The 16,724-nt window shown below is 36.7% G+C and overlaps 1 protein-coding gene across 3 annotated transcripts in view; it reads left to right on the top strand.

The window, feature by feature from the left end:
- The window catches only part of GRB14 (growth factor receptor bound protein 14), a 111,698-nt gene extending 95,532 nt beyond the window's left edge, over positions 1–16,166 (top strand). For all 3 annotated transcript variants that reach the window (XM_034654658.1, XM_034654659.1, XM_034654660.1), the window contains 7 exons: positions 116–211; positions 6,307–6,387; positions 11,345–11,461; positions 11,552–11,624; positions 11,772–11,859; positions 13,995–14,088; positions 15,728–16,166. In XM_034654658.1, the coding sequence (XP_034510549.1) occupies positions 116–211; positions 6,307–6,387; positions 11,345–11,461; positions 11,552–11,624; positions 11,772–11,859; positions 13,995–14,088; positions 15,728–15,874 (696 nt within the window). In that variant the 3' untranslated portion in view covers positions 15,875–16,166. The remainder of the gene's footprint in view (positions 1–115; positions 212–6,306; positions 6,388–11,344; positions 11,462–11,551; positions 11,625–11,771; positions 11,860–13,994; positions 14,089–15,727) is intronic.
- The last annotated feature ends 558 nt before the right edge of the window (positions 16,167–16,724 follow it).

Here is a 16,724-nt window from a genome sequence, read left to right as displayed (position 1 = left end):
TTAAAAAAAGAGACAGCTTTCTCTTATATATAGGAGAATTTTAGTGGCTTTTATTTCAACAGGTGTTACCTTCAAGATATGCATTAACGATAAACAATGTGCTGTGGCCTTCTAGCCTAACAAAGCAGGAGGGCCCCGAGACCTGAAAATGCTCTGTGCAGAAGAAGAGCAGAGTAGGACGTGCTGGGTGACTGCGATTAGATTGCTTAAGGTAATCTCACTGCAGGCGTGAATTTCTATTAATGCTGTGAGTGCCATCAAAGTTTGAAAATATCTGTATTTCAAAATGTGAGGGCTCACTATAAGTCCATGTACCCAAATATGTGGTTTTTTTTTTTTATCTGAAGATAAACATTAGTAGAGTGGAATAGCCTAACGAATTAATCTTGTGCGTGTGGAGTAAGTATTCCATTTTTATGAATGCTCTGAATTTTATTTTTTTCAAGAGTATTACATATAACTGATTAAAACTTCTATACATGACTCAGTCTGCATTTTTAAAATATTGCTGTCAATCCATCATGACGTGTGTTTTAAAATGTGCCCATCTAGGTATGTTTAATGCAGCTGTTCCACATTTCATTTAAGTGTCGTATAAATTGCTTTCTAGTTTACTTCAAATTATTGTGTAAATTTTACTATAATATACTATTAAAACATCAACCTTTGTGTTAAGTAGAAATTACAACTTAAATAAGCATAGTTTACTGGGGAGCATTTTGAAAGGAGTAATAGTGTTCTAAAAGTTACATGGGGAAGAAAGAATGATTTCTTCTAGAATGTACAGAAAACACATTTAATTTCAAAACTTGTATGCTAGTAAATTTAACACAACTTCATAATTAAAAAAATTATCAACCATTTCCTTTTGAAGAAGAGCAGAATAATCAGAATCCGAATTATTAGTTGTCATACCAGGTTGGGAAGACAAGTTTTATTTTTTATCCTTTTAATTTATTTAATTGAGGTGAAATTCACAAAACATGAAATCAACCGAATTAACTATTTTAATCAACTATGCTAACATGATGAATGTATTATTAACTGTGTTCATTTTAACTATATGAACAATACTGTGGCATTTAGTTCATTCAAAATGTTGTACACCCGCCCCCTCTATGTAGCTCTGGGCTCCAAAACATTTTTATCACCTCAAAAGGAAACTGCATACCCATTAAACAGTTACTCCCAGCCCCTGGCAACCATCCATATCTGTGTGTGTCTCTCTAGAATTTCCCTATTTGGACATTTCATAGAAATGGAATCATACAGTATCTGACCTTTTGTGTCTGGCTTTTTTTATTTAGCATATAGTTTTGTGGTTCATCCACCAGATAGTGTAGATCAGTACTTGATTCTTTTTTTATGGCTGAATAATACTCCATTGTATGTGTGTATGTATTTATGTATATATATTGGATATATATGTTAGATAAACAATTGTTTATTCATTTATCCATTAATGGACATTTGAGTTGTTTGCATCTTTTGTCTATAGTACTGCTATGAACATATGTGTTCATGTGTTTATTTGGGTAACTGTTTTCAATTTGGAGGGTACGTACCTAGGAATAGAATTGCTGGTCATATGGTAATTCCGTTTAACCTTTTGAAGAATTGCCAAAATGTTTTCCACAGTGGCTAAACTGTTTAATGTTCCCATCTGCAATGTGTGAGAATTCCAATTCCTCTATATCCTTACTAACACTTGTTATTTTCCTTTAAAAAAAAAATAATCCTAGTGGATGTGAAGTTGTATAAGCAGAAAAATTTTTAAATGGCTTAAAGGAAGCTTTTGGATTAGCTATGAAATTTGCTTCCTTTTGCTGTTATTGCAGATAGCCACTGTAGTTACCTTTTTACAAGAGGTTTGTTTCTCAGATAGTCTACTGTTAAATGACTGTCATGATTTTGGTTTCAACAAAGCTTAGAAGTCTTGATTCTTTGAACCCTCATGGTAAGTAATTGCTTCTACGTTGCTCTCATTGTCATAAAATGTGAAAGAAGAAAGAAAGAAAGAGAGAGAGAGAAAGAAAGAAAGAAAGAAAGGGAAAGAAAGAAAGAAAGAAAGAAAGAAAGAAAGAAAGAAAGAAAGAAAGAAAGAAAGAAAGCGAGCTTTAGAGAGTGTAGGGAACCAACCAGTCAAGGAAGCCATAACTAGTTAACTCCGGACGTGCATTGGAGTCACCTGAGGAGTGTTCTGATGTTCTGTGTTCCCAGCCCCATCCTTGGGGATCCCGATTTAGTGAGTGAACTCCAGATGTTTGCCTGATTCAGAATTAACTACCTCATCCAGTCCTCTCCTTTTACAGATGAAGAGGCTGACACTCTGAATACTCTAACACATCACAGTAATAGTAGAGAAAATACCTTGAGGTCTCTGGTTTTCTTTTTTCTTCCATCAGAACTCTGGAAATCAGGCTAGGCTGGTAAAGGAGATGCTTTCTAACCTTGTTAGTCAAGCCTTCCTCCCTTCTAGTTTGATCTCAGTGACAGACACCCAACTCCAAAGCAGGTGGTAAGCACACTTCCTTTAATGTCACTGATTTTACTAGGAACACCATTATTTTTTTCTATAAGTAGAAAGAAAAGAATTATGCCAATAAAATTATGATATGATGTTTTCATATCCCTTATGATTTTTATTTTCATTTAGTTATTTTAGATTTATTTAGGCCTATAGATGTAGATTTTCATCATTTATCAATTTTGTGTACACACACACACATATATATGAAATAAATTATGTGAGGTAGCTATAAAACATATTCTAAGTCTGGCTTTCCTGAATCATTTTTATCTCAGAACTGTGGATACCCTATTTCATACAGACTTCCTCGCTCTGTGCCGTCAAGAGCTTCGAGGAGGCAGAACTTCTCAGGTGTTCTGCCGTGGTCTCTGGAGTTGTCTTTCTAGCTAGTGGCATCCCTTCTGCAAGGTTTGATGTAAATGATTACTTGATCTCACTAAACATTGCAGGCAGTGACAAGTCACCTGGTCCACAGTGAATATAAGATACTATAGTTAAGGCAAATTTATGAGTGTTGAAATTTGAAAAGAAGCATGTGTCCAAGAATGGATGAAATATACTAAAAGCTGGTGTTTTGTTTTGTTTTGTTTTGCTTTTTGATCCTTGCATATCCAGAATGCTGTTCCTATAAGATTGTCCCCTTCTCACTTTTTTTCTCATTTGATTCTTTTTGAAGCCTCTTCCAAGGCACAAATGTCCACTTCGAGGATGCTCTGTTGTGTTGGTTTCTATGGCTGCTGTAACAAATGACTACCACTTTAGTGACCTAAAACAGCACAGATTTATTATCCTACACTGTTGTCATTCAGGAAGTCTGAAATGGGTCTTGTTGGCCTAAATGTAAGGTGACCTGCATTCCCTTCCAGAGACTCTGGGGGAGAATCCATTTCTCATGCCCGTTTCAGACTTTAGAGGCTGCCCAAACTCCTTGGCTCGTGGTCTCTTTCTCTACCCTCAACCACCAGCAATGTCGAGCTAAGACCTTTTCATGCTGTGACTTGGTTCTCTTCTCTGCCTCCCTCTTCCACTTATTAAGGGGCCTTGTGATTATATGGGATCTACATAGATAATACAAGGTAATCACTTAATTTCAACATCAGCTGATTAGCACCCTTAATTTTATCTGCAACATTAATTCCTCCATGCCAGGTAACCTAACATATTCACAGGCTCCAGGAATTAGGATGTGGACATCTCTGGGGGCCATTATTCTGCCTACCATATCCATGTTCCTTGTATCTTTTTTTCTTTTTTTTATTGTGGTAAAGCTTTTCCAGATGAGGCAGAGAGGGAGGCAGGCATCAGGGAGAACCTTTTTCCTGGAGGCAATGATAAACCACCAAACAGTTTCAAATGGGAAAGTGATATGATCTGCTTTGCCCTTTAAAATACCCAGATACAGGAAGCCAGGGCTTGCCAGCACAGACACATTTGAAAGACTCTAATAGGGGCGTTTCCCCAGGTGGTTTCCCCTGGCAGCTTGTCGTCCACGGGACACCTGTCTCATCCCCCGGCTGGTGCACCTGGACTCACGTGGTGTTAGAGGTATCTTTTGATTGATTTTCAACTCTGGTGTCTATTGTATTTCCAGTTTATCGCCGTACTTAGTTGGAGGTTCAGGGACAGACGAGTCTGTTATGTTGATTAGATGGAAAGGGCCTCGGATTTTTTCACACGCTACTTACTAGAACCTGCCTCCTCCAAGAATTTGGCCCCTTGTTTTATTTTTATTTCCTTTTCTTTTTCATACACACGTGTGAACTGTTCATGTAGTAGCAAAGGAAGGTCCTCCTATCCTCTTTGGAGAAATTCCAGTTACAAATAGATTCATGGAAAATCTGAGAATTGCTCACGTACAGTGTCCTAGTTACATGTTGTCTTCTTCCCTCCCTTCACCTAGAACTCTGCTAACTTCTTACGTAGTTTGGTCCGTTGTCTGCCCCTCCGTAGGACGGGGACATGTTAAGGTGACTCATGCCCTACCCCTCCACCAGACTTCAATGCCTACTAAAGACCACGAATAGCACAGAGGCAACTACCTAACACTACAGGTACCAGGGACAGTACGTCTTTGAAGGAAACAGTCTTAGTAGGTAACTGGCTTTTCATTGCAGATCAATAAAAGGCGACCAAACAGCATGCATGTACCTTGTGAAAGTATTGTTTACAGGTTATTGTATCGTCTCCAAAATGAACTTGACTAGGAATTAAGCTCCTCTGTCTTCTTTTTATAGTTACGGTAGGTTTAGAGTTGTTTTAAAGTAAATTTCATTAGATCCCATTAATGTCAATCAGACTGTAAATTGAAAAATAATTTTTATAAGTTGGGAAATAATTGGATAAAGAAGTCAACATAGAGAATTTTAAATGAATGTGGATTTGTATTCATGTTAAAAGCAAAATCTTGGAAACAGTGACTCTCCAAGGCGCCCTCTAATTTTTCTGTGTAATTACCAAATAGATCCACTTTGCTGGAATTGCTTTTAAGGAAATAGTCTTCAGTAGAGAAACAGCTCAGTTGGAATGTTTAAAGGAATTCATCCTAAGGGTGAGATTGGATTCCGTGGTGTCTCCTCAATCTCTTTTATATAGGACCTTACTTCTAAGTTCATTGCGGCTCTGTGAAACAGAATTGCTGAGGGTAGCCAGAAAAAAGAAAAGAAATGTAAAGGCCTCTCTGTCCTGTTGTGGTTTTGCTTTGTTTTCTTTTTCTTTTTCCTTTTTTTTTTTTTTTTTTTTTTTTGCTTTTTAAACAAAGTGGACTAAATCTAAGGGGAGTACCTTGTAGCTTCAGATGGTGAGCCCTCCAAAATAAGTTTGGTCATGGCAGTTAGCATTCTTAATTTTCTCAAGCCTAGTAATCCTCTTACAGTCCAGACCCACTTTGCAACCGTAGTCTGGCAGCTGAGTCTTGAGTGCTACTTCCCAACAGTAAAGATGCTGTGTTTTTTTCCTACTGCAGTTTACAGTGTATTTTGTGACCCTTTGGGTGCGATCCCTACCATTTTGATTTCCCCGAATTTAAACAACGTGGTAAGAGTATTGTTAGTAGAGGATGCTGCAGGGTCAAGAATCTTTAACATAGGGACAAGGTTGTGGATTTGCCGAAGAGACGTCATAATTCGTCAATCAGTCATTGAAGAGTTATGGTGAATGTTACCCTGTTTTGCCTAAGGTGCGTGTAAGGTTTTCAGTCTTTGTTCGTAAAGTCTGGCATCCTTCCCGAGTGAGCTCTCTTTTCACTAGGTGATATACCATTCCAGGTGGTTTTGGTGTTAAGAATAATGAGTAGGAATGTCAGTTACAGATCTATGTACTGGTGAGCCAGACCATAAGTGTGGGTTCAGGTAAAAAGCACTGTCTTTTTATTCTTATTTATTTATGTATTTCAGATTTTATTTATTTATTTGTCAGAGAGAGAGAGAAAACACAAGCAGGGAGAGCAGCAGGCAGAGGGAGAAGCAGGCTCTCCACTGAGCAAGGAGCCCAATGCAAACTTGATCCCAGGACCCTGGGATCATGACCTGAGCCGAAGGCAGATGCTCAACCAATTGAGCCACCCAGGCATCCCAAAAAACACTGTCTTTTTAAATGTATCATTGTAGGGCACTAAAAGCTTATCTTTCAAAATTATGGTTGCTTTACTAATTTAAGGAAAGCTTATAATTTTTATATTTTGTATTATGATATATGACTGATTAAAGTATTGATTTTTCCCCCAAATTACCTATGTGGTAAAAGTGATAGGAATGTGTTTTTATTTATGTGTTCTGCAGTATGGCATGCAGCTGTACCAGAATTACATGCATCCATATCAAGGTAGAAGTGGCTGCAGTTCTCAGAGTATATCACCCATGGTAAGGGCCATATTTATTAACCTATATGTTTTATATTTATATCAACTTGCAATAATATTGTATAATAAATGTGCATTGCAGTACATTTACGTTCTTTCCTTCTGGTCAAGTAAAGTAACTCTTTGACACCATCCTAACATACTGTTACTGAATTATTTGTTCTTGGATTTCACATGATTGCAGCTTATGTGATCAAGTCACAGCAGTACAGTATCATGAAGTATTCGATTACAATAGATAATGTTATATGTTAAAGAAAATTTGTAAATATTTCAAAGAGTTAATGTGAATCATTCTGTGTCATTACAACATTTGAGGATTAAATTTTAATATGATTTTTAGAATATTTTCCTTGGGATTATAGCTGTTTCCTTAATTATTGATTTTGGTGGTGGGTTTATTTATTTTACTTTAATATTGATTTTGGAATTGTCATAGCCTAGTAGAAAGATGCCAGTGGTTTGGAATTTTAAAAGCTGCACTATACACAGGTGAGCTCTTTTGCATTCTGGGCTTCTAACAATAAAATTTTTTAAGGTCTAGGTCCTTGAGAAGCAAACTGCTCTTCAGGAAACCCAAAAACTGCAAGCCAAAATATAGCTTGTGCATTCCATTAAAGTCTAATACCACTTCTCACATTTATGCTAACTGCAACTTGAATATTTATTTGCAGATACACACAGACACATCTTTTCCCTACTTTAGAATCTAAGTTTAACTTATAGTACATTAACACAAGAAATTTATTTCTGAACTTAAAAGTTTGGCTATTTTTGCTCTTGCTCCTTAATATTGAGTATATTAGGAATTTAGGTGTATGCGCCTATGTTACAAATCAGCTAACACGCTGCATTTCCACTTAGGTTAAAAATATGCATCTCATAGCTGTGACCAAGGAAGGTGCATTTCCCCACATGTAATGTAGCAGATGAAATGCTCAGTTCTAGGAATGAGGCATGAAATAATGTTGATTACAAAGTCTGATAGACTAATAGGAAAAAAAGAACTCCAATTCTGTAGTTATGTTGCTTTATGTTATGGAAGAGTAACTTTTCATCTTTGTATCATATTACTTTTAAGCCCTAAAATAAGAAACTAAAGACTGGAATGAATTTTTCTAAAAGCAATGGCTTTAGGTGAGTATTTTTATAATTTGTCAGCTTACCTTTATCTTTCAATCCACATGTATATAAAGAATAATGGATTTTATTATCTTAATCCTTTTCTAAATCCTTCTCAATTTCTCTTAGAGCCTAAAGTTATAAGGATGAGCATGTTAATAGCAGTCATACATTTGGAGGCAGTTGCCTCGTGTCCTCTTAATCATAGGAAAAAATTGTCATAAACAAAGTACTGTCTAGTCTCATCCCTGTCGTTAGCATGTAAGCGGGGTGTTATTCTTGCCACTTTCCACTGAAAGTGGTCCCACTGTTGATCACTAGGTACATGGCAGTTTGGTTAGTGTGACTTTGCTTGCTCAGCACCATGTATAGGGAGAGACACTTCTTGAGTGAATCTGGTTGGCAATAGGGATTTTGTAGGGAGCCTGTGTAGGGACGACCTGGCTGTCCTGTATGGCACTTGTCAAGACCAAACAGAATAGCACTTGAGAATTATATCTCCACACTTCTTAACTTACATGAAGGAAACTGAGATGTTTTGGGAGGTATTTATGTTTACTTTGATGTCTATACAGCACCCCACCTTTCTAGGTTATCACGGAAGAATCAATGACCTATATAATGGATGCCAGTGCTCCTCGCCTGTGTCTGCTGGTTTTCTTCCAGACATTGTCTTCAGTGCGAATCTTAGAAAACTGAGTATACTTCAGTTACATATTTTTAAAGGAAAAATATTCTTAACTTCTCTAGGGATACATTTAGAGAAGGGAAATAAGAAAAAAAAATGTCATATACCATAAGGCACATCCTGGCTAAATACAGCACATCATAGCGACCCCTATCTGCCTTTGAAATGAGAATCATCAGCAGATATTTCAGGAAGCCAAATATTTGGTCCTTTTCAGCACAAAGGCGCATCTGTTAGTATGGTTCTGACTGGAGGGCCGCGATGGGGAAAACTAGTCTACTCACGTCCTTATTATTCCGCACATTGACCCTGAGCTAGGCGTTGAAAACTGCACTTTCTTCCCTGTACCTCCTCCTCTGTGGTACATAAAAGACCCTGGAGGAGGTCTGTCCGTCAGTGCTTTTGCCGTAAGCTGCCTTTGTGACCTTGGTTTAGTCACTGGTATCTTGCAGTATAAAGTAAGGGAGATGGTTACGTAAGTTTGGGAATCGATTACATCTCTGATGTCCTGTGACTCTGTATGGAGCAGAGAGAACGATATCAGGAACTCCTGTGCCCTCTTGCTAAGGATCGTGCTGCAGGTTTACCTACATCTTTCCAATGGGGTGACAGGGACTGTGTGGCCACTAATTGCCACCTACTTAAACCGCCTGAAAAACATTTCATGTCCAAAGCTCATTAGGAGTGACTGGATCTGATCTCAGAGTGTGACCTGGATAATCCAGGGTGTACCCAGTCCTTTTCTTTCTTGAAAAAAGAGGGATGTCATTAAAATCATGGACCCTTTTCCAGGGCTTGCCCTGTTTATTCCACCAGAAGAAAGAGCTAGAATAAGGGACCAATATTTGAGAAGTACACTGATTCTGAATGTTATCAACATCGCTTTCTTATGGGAAAGAAATTGAGCTGAAAATGACCTTTTGAGTTCAAGTCCGATTCGGCTTCACTTCTATTTCTTTGTCCGCCAAAGGTAAACTATTAATTTTTCATCCACCACCTGCTATTCAGTAGGAAACATTTGCTATATTCTTGTGTTTTCCCTAGTGTAGTTAATGTAGCAAATGAAAATATCTATTTGTCTTGTAGACTCTGTACTAATGTCAAATAATTATGGAACATGGGACCTTGTTTTACATTCTATCCTATTGTATCGTAGGCAAACAAAAACAAAAACAACTGATTATGTTTATTTTTCTTTCCTAACAGTATTTTTATGTTATCAGGACCTTGTGATTACAGCGCCCATCTTGGCACATGAAGTAGAGATATTATAAGGATAAAGCAATCATTATGATTGAGATTAGTTACTCTGTGGTTTGGGCAGGTGAAGGCTGTTCATTAATGTTGGCAAAGCAGAAGTGTATCCGACTGGTCTACAGCCCCGCACAGAATATCACGGGGGGGCAGGAGAAGGGCAAACTAAGGTGTGACAGCAGATAGAGATTACAGAGACAGCATCTGTCTGGAAAGAGCAGCTGTCAGTTACAAAGGCTTGTGTAACAAATGAAAGATTGCATGCCGGATCTCTGGAAATCCAGAGGAACCGTAATAAGATTGTGGGCCACTACAGCAGGCTTTAAAGAGGAGAGAGCAAATGCTAATGACGTAGGATGTATGACGCAGCGATAAGTGAGGCCCCCCAATTTTTTGCATGGACAAGTGTTCTTTCAAGCATACATTTGACTGCAGTCTTTTAGACCAAGCTAGGAAAGGCTGAATCCATGTGGAGAGCTATAAAACGGTCTTCAGCCGTGAGTCTCCAGAGGCACACTGGCCCTTCCTTTACCATTAGAACTCCATTTTTTGTTTCGCTCCTCTGTTAATGAGTGGGGAGTAAGTGTTAAACATTGTCCACGCTGTCTTTGGATGTTTTTTCCTTGGAAGAGTGTTATTTCTTATAAACTGACTGAGACTTTTGACTGGAGATTTGATAATTGTGGTTTTTTTAGGATGCATGACTGGGAATGGCAGTCTTTTTTAAAAGATGGTCACAAAGTAGAGCCCTAAACAAACAAAAAGTAAAAATAAAGTCCAGGTTTGGACATATTCACCTTCAGAGAATGGGAAACAAAAAGTAATGCCAAAGGAAGACTGTATTATTTGTTTCAATTACGTTTGTTTGGAGATGTCTTCCTTCTTATATCAGTTTATCAGTTTTTTTTTTTTTTTTTTTTGGTCAGATTTGTTTTTGCAGCTCTCAGTTTTCCACGTGCACCCTCACCAGATGAAAAAAATATTCATATAGTAAATCATAGAAATTTTAGTATTATGGAATTAGTGGAGTCATTATTTCACTAAATTTTCTTTTCTTATCTTCTTTTAAATATTAATTTATTTGAGAGAGAGGGAGAGAGAGGATGCATGCATGTGTGCATGTGTGTGAGCTGCGGGAGGGGGAGAGAATCCTCAGCTCCCACTGAGTGTCGAGCCTATCATGGGGCTCGATCCCAGGACCCTGAGATCATGACCTAAGCTGAAATCAAGAGTCAGAGCTTAACCAACTGAGCCACCCAGGCACCACTAAATTTTATTTTCTAAGTAAGATGAACATTGATGTGATACAGTTTTAAAATACGTATTGTAGTTTATTCCATTATGAAATAGGAGTACGATTTCTTTCTTAAGAAGTGATGTAAACTAATCTAAGTTACAGCTTTTGTCTATCTTGAATCTTATAAAACAGCTGCTTTGTCAGTAGATAGAGTTGACATTTAAATGATAATGCGTGAATCTCAAATCATAATAGAGATTCGTTCAGAAATGGTGGGTCTTTTAGCTACAGCAAGGGTTACTCCTTTCCAAATTGGTGTTTTCCCATTTTACCAGAGAATATGAAGAGATAGGGTTTTTTTAAGAGAAAAACATGCTAACTCTGAAAGCTTTTAGTCTCTTTACTCAACCACTTAATCCAGTGACATTAACAAATAACTACGTAACTTATTTAACCAAAATATTTCATAGCACCCTTTTTATCTTAAATATGCACTTTTTACTTTTTAAATTTCTTGCCAGCCACCTTTGGAATCACATTCTAGAGTGGAAATGTATTGCCAGCAAAACACTGAGAGGTAACATTCAAAGATATTTTCATGGTAAAAACATGTGGGGTTTTTTTTGTTTTTGTGGTTTTGTTTTTTGTTTTTTCCAGAGAAGTATATCAGAGAATTCTCTCGTAGCAATGGACTTCTCAGGACAGAAAAGCAGAGTTATAGAAAATCCCACAGAAGCCCTTTCAGTCGCTGTTGAAGAAGGACTTGCTTGGAGGGTACAAATAGCTTCACATTCTTCAAAATATTTATGATTTGAGTTTGTCTCACCCCAGAAGTCAAAATTTGTTTCCCCTTTCTTTGTGCAGAAAAAAGGATGTTTACGCCTGGCCACCCATGGTAGCCCAACTGCCTCTTCCCAGAGCTCTGCCACAAACATGGGTATGTCTGTGCCTATTCACAGGGACTGAATGTCTGGATGGATGGGCACTTGGGTGAGGTGACTGGGTAGCTCGGGTGGAAAGTATATGTAATTAAATTGTGAAGATTTCAAACAAAGCTCTGTATTCCTCCATTTTATTTCTTTAGCCATCCACCGGTCCCAGCCATGGTTTCACCACAAAATTTCTAGAGATGAAGCTCAGCGATTGATTATTCAGCAAGGACCTGTGGATGGGTAAGCTTGATTTTGAATGGTGTTGATTTTGATTTCTCTTGGAATCGGTACTTACTTAGTTAATACACATAGTTTTGACTTGAGCTTATCATAAAACAGAAGTGACTTTGTTCTAGACGTTACCATTGTATCCTAGCAGTGTCTGTATAGTACTTGTGCATAAATGAACAGATAACTGAATAGGATACTCTGCTATTAACTAATAATTACCAATATTACCCCTTCTGTGCCAACACTAGTAACTCAGGTAAAACCAAACTTGTTTTGAGGTGTCAACAACATATGATTCCAACGTATGGTTTGTGTCATGACACAATCTTACATGTTCTATATAGTTTTAAGTTTGATGCAGAGTGTATTCAGTTAAAACACTTTTTTTAAAATATATTTTGACTGTTTGTTTTATTTTTTCTCTCTGTTTACATTCCTATTTTCTCTGAATTTTCAAAGCTTAAAGTAGTGCAAATCCATGAAAAGAGTGCTTCTTGAGTGTTTCTCATGTCACCTTTTAGTAGGATGCCATGGGAGATATAAGAGAAATGTAAATTGTATTACGAAATATTTACAATCTGAAGAGTTTTCTTTTTCTCAAATGACTTGGTATTTCAAATACTTCCTGTAATACTGGCTAAATTCCCTTTTCAAATGCAGTGCAAATCAAGGAGGTTGTATGGAGGTTTGGATGAGAAATGAAACCAGCATCAATTTAAACAAGTGGTGATGGGGTCTTTTATCTTCAAGGGTTGGCTTAAGATGATGACAAGATTTCAAGGTGATTTAATACTGACATTTGGATAAAAATGCATCTCTACATGGAAGATTATTAATAGCGAGTCAGCATTTCACGAGACTCTAAATAAGAGAAGATTTTAATATACTTCTCAATGCAGAGCACAGTCTTTTTAGATATAAATTTGAACAATCAGCAGAATTACAATCTGATGAGACCAAGAAGAGAAATAAATCATAAAGAATTGTTAAAATGTTTTGAAGAATTATAATTTCCCTACTTTCAGAGCCTAGTTTTTATAAGTTGAATGAAATAATTGCATAAAGAATGATAATATCTTTATTTTTTAAGATTTTTAATAAAAAATTGGGCGGGGGGGCCCAGAATCCTTTGGAAAGATGCGATGACGCCAGGCGGTCCACTAGGTGGCAGTGGTGATCCGCTCGGGAATGGGCGAAGAATTACAGCTTGCTTTATGAGTGAACCTCCCTTTTGTCCCATCTCCCAGTGATGTAATGTAGGAATCTCACACAGTACAAATGAAATGGATAATCTCATCCGACATCTGTGATGGCTCAAATTCGGTGCCCAGGCACAGTGAGATTAGTCCTGGAGTCACCAGAGGGGATCGTTTGCACACTCTTTGCCAACAATTAACACAAAGCTGGTTTTGCACTGTATTGCCAGTAAATAAGAACCCAGGCCTGGCAGCGTTTTTCTCTTAGGCCATTAGGCCACGTCTTATATTTTGCTAGCCTGACATTATAGAGGCTTTTCTGCTGCATTCTTCAAGATTAAAATATATGTTGTTTGGGTGTTTCTTTTACTTAAAACATTGTACTCCAACATTTAATAGATGATTTCAGGATTGATTTTTTAGAATATATTCATTTCTCACTTTCCGTTTTATATGTAACCTAAGAACCAGAATCAAAAGGAAAAAGGGGGATCCGTGTTGAAGAGGGGTTTAAAATGATTTCATTCTAAGTAATTTTCTCTTTCCGGGGACTAACATAACCCACAAGTTAAAGTAAATATGCTAATATGCCCCATTCTCTGCACTAACACGTTACATGTGAATACCCAATTCTCCAGTGGAAAAAGAACATAACATAATTATTGATGTCTGCACAGCATTGTATTGCTTATTGTGAGCAAACAATCTGACAAATGGGCTGTATATTTATCCTATTAAAATGAAATTAGCATTGATGACAGTTTTATAGTGTAAGATTATGTTATACCATATTGTTTACCATGTTGGATAATCCTATCATTGAATACACAGTAAAGGAAAACTCTGGCTACATTTATAAATACACTTCCTGGATTTGTTGCATGCTATATTTTTATGAAATACATGAGTAAATATAGAGACATATTGAAATTCCTTCTCTCTCTTTAGAGTTTTCTTGGTACGGGATAGTCAGAGCAACCCCAAAACTTTCGTACTGTCAATGAGTCATGGACAAAAAATAAAGCATTTTCAAATTATACCAGTAAGTAATTTGTGATTTCACATTCGTATATTAGACATGATCGTAATGTATAAGCTTTTGGAAACTTTGGTTTTCTTTGGATCTTTTATTAAATATAACTGGGGAGCTTATGCTTTGACTAGACTTAAGTTTGGCAGAAATGGTTTTATGAGCCTGAGTTAATATAAGAAATACAGGAATTGTAAAAATTAAATTTCCCTTTTTCCATGAAATATGATTTACCAATATTGTATAGACCCCATGCCACCTATTGTTAAAAGGCCACTAAAGGTTCTTTCTGAATTCTACTAGCAGTTCTTTAAAAACCATAATTTTCAAACCCTTCCTCCTTTCTTATCTCAGACTTTTTTTTTTTTTGTAGTTTTGTTTTTCATCCTTATGCATAGATACCCGGGTGCTGCAGAACCAGAGCACATTTAAACTCTTCTGAGCACGTTTCAGAAATGTCTGTAATTCTGCATCTGGGTGGCACAGCTGGGCTTTGGGGTTTTTGTTGCTTCTGCTGACGCTCTGTGTGTGTGCCTGGGTATATGCATGTGATCTGTATATCGGAACCAGGTAGCGTGGGAGAGAGATTCTGTCTATGTTCAGGGAAGTTTTACATAAGATTGCTACCTAGCTACTGTTTCCTTTTGAATGGCCTCTGTTTGGAATGACCCAAAGTCCGTATGAAGTATCTTCCCAACTTCACTGAGTATGTAAATAATGTCCCTGGGTGAGTATGAGTTGTTTAATGCCACAAGAACTCACTGCCGGGGGGGGGGTGGGGAAGAAAGAAGCTGTCATCCCCTTAACATAATGTTCAGAGGGGCAAGGGATGGGGGATTGGGATAGGCTGGTGATGGGTATTAAGGAGGGCACGTATTGCATGGTGCACTGGGTGTTATATGCAAGTAATGAATCATGGAACATTACATCAAAAACTAGGGATGTACTGTATGGTGACTAATATAACATAATAAAAAATTATTTAAAAAAAAGTGTTGGTGAGAATGTGGTAATGCTCAGAAAGGCATTCTAATAGCCCCAACTAGAAACAACTTAAATTTTGGTTAACTGATGAAGTGATAGTTGAAATGTACATGCATACAATGGAGTATTATTTCTCAATATAAAGGAATAAAGTACTCATATATGTAAAAAATAATAATAAATAAATAAAAGAAAAATAAAAAAATGTTTGATTGCTTCAGAATCAATTTACGGTTAGAAATTATATGAATATTTGTTTCTAATATACTAAGTGAGGCTGTTAGACAACATTCAGATACGGAAATTAATTTCTGTCTATGGGGGTATTAAAATCTTTTGTTTACTTTTACACTGAATAGTGCAGATTTCTCCCTGTTTGTTGATTTACAATAGTCATACTGTTCTAACTACAGAACTTTGGGAGAATTTGAGGTCTGGAAAGTAGAGCCACCCTGTGGGTCCTAGGGTCAGATGATATTTCTTCTGTATACAAGGGAAGTTACAGGGAAAAACTAAACACATCATAAGGGTTTTTTTGTTTTTTTCATTCTCTTTAGTTTCATCCACTTGTCCATTTTAGTGTATGAAGACACAGTAAGCAATAGAGTACGATCGTCCTTTTGGGGTTTTTGCTCTTCTTACCAGTTTGTTGTTTTCCCTCCAATAGGTGGAAGATGATGGTGAATTGTTCCACACCCTGGATGATGGCCACACGAGATTTACGGATCTAATCCAGCTGGTGGAGTTCTATCAACTCAATAAGGGCGTTCTTCCGTGCAAGTTGAAACATTATTGTGCTAGGATTGCTCTTTAGCCAAACCGGAAGTGACTGGTTAAGCTGTTGAAGAAAAAGGACTCACAACAACAAAAAAAAACAAAAAAGAAACAAAAAAGAAAAGAAAGAAAAAGAAAGAGAGAAAAAGAAGAGAAGAAAAGAAAAAGAAAAGACCATAAACAAGGGAGAAAACGTTGCCATGGTGAAAAGAATCTGTTTCACCAGAAGTTACAAAAAATAGCTTGTGCATTGCAGATAAGCAAAGATTTGGATTGACATTACATTCATCATCTAAAATTCATTAGTTAAAATTAAACCTCAGAAAAAATGATTTGGTGTGTTCTTGTGTGATTTTACATAACTATAGTATTTTCGTCAAATATGCACATAAAACATCTTTCTGTCCTCATTTACTAGAGTAGCATTTGAATTCTCAAACACAAATATGAAAAAAACTTGAAGGTTCTGGATGAATTATTTGCAGACTGAATTTCAATTACACTACTTTTTTTGTAACTTAAGAAGAATGATAAAATCTCAAGCTCTCAATTGAAAAAGCTACCCACAACTTGTTAATAAAACTAGAAAGTATTTTGAATTACGTATTTTCTGAGTTTATTATAACCTTAAAATCAAATCATATTTTCAAGTATCAGCTTAAAATTATTTTGAAATATGTTGGATTTTTTTTCAGGATGACTTTTATTAGGTTCTTAAATTATTAACTATACTGTAATATTTACACTCTACCTATTAGTGGCACATTATTGATCGCATTTTATTTCATTCTTTTAAAGACTAACCAGAACTATCTTTTCGAAGAAAATGATCAAGATATAGAAGGGCTTTATATAATTTGCACATGCCTTCTTGTGGCCTGTAATCTATA

Source organism: Ailuropoda melanoleuca, chromosome 2 (genome assembly GCF_002007445.2).
Source record: "Ailuropoda melanoleuca isolate Jingjing chromosome 2, ASM200744v2, whole genome shotgun sequence".
Lineage (NCBI taxonomy): Eukaryota > Metazoa > Chordata > Mammalia > Carnivora > Ursidae > Ailuropoda > Ailuropoda melanoleuca.
This window is presented reverse-complemented; position numbering and strand designations above follow the sequence as displayed.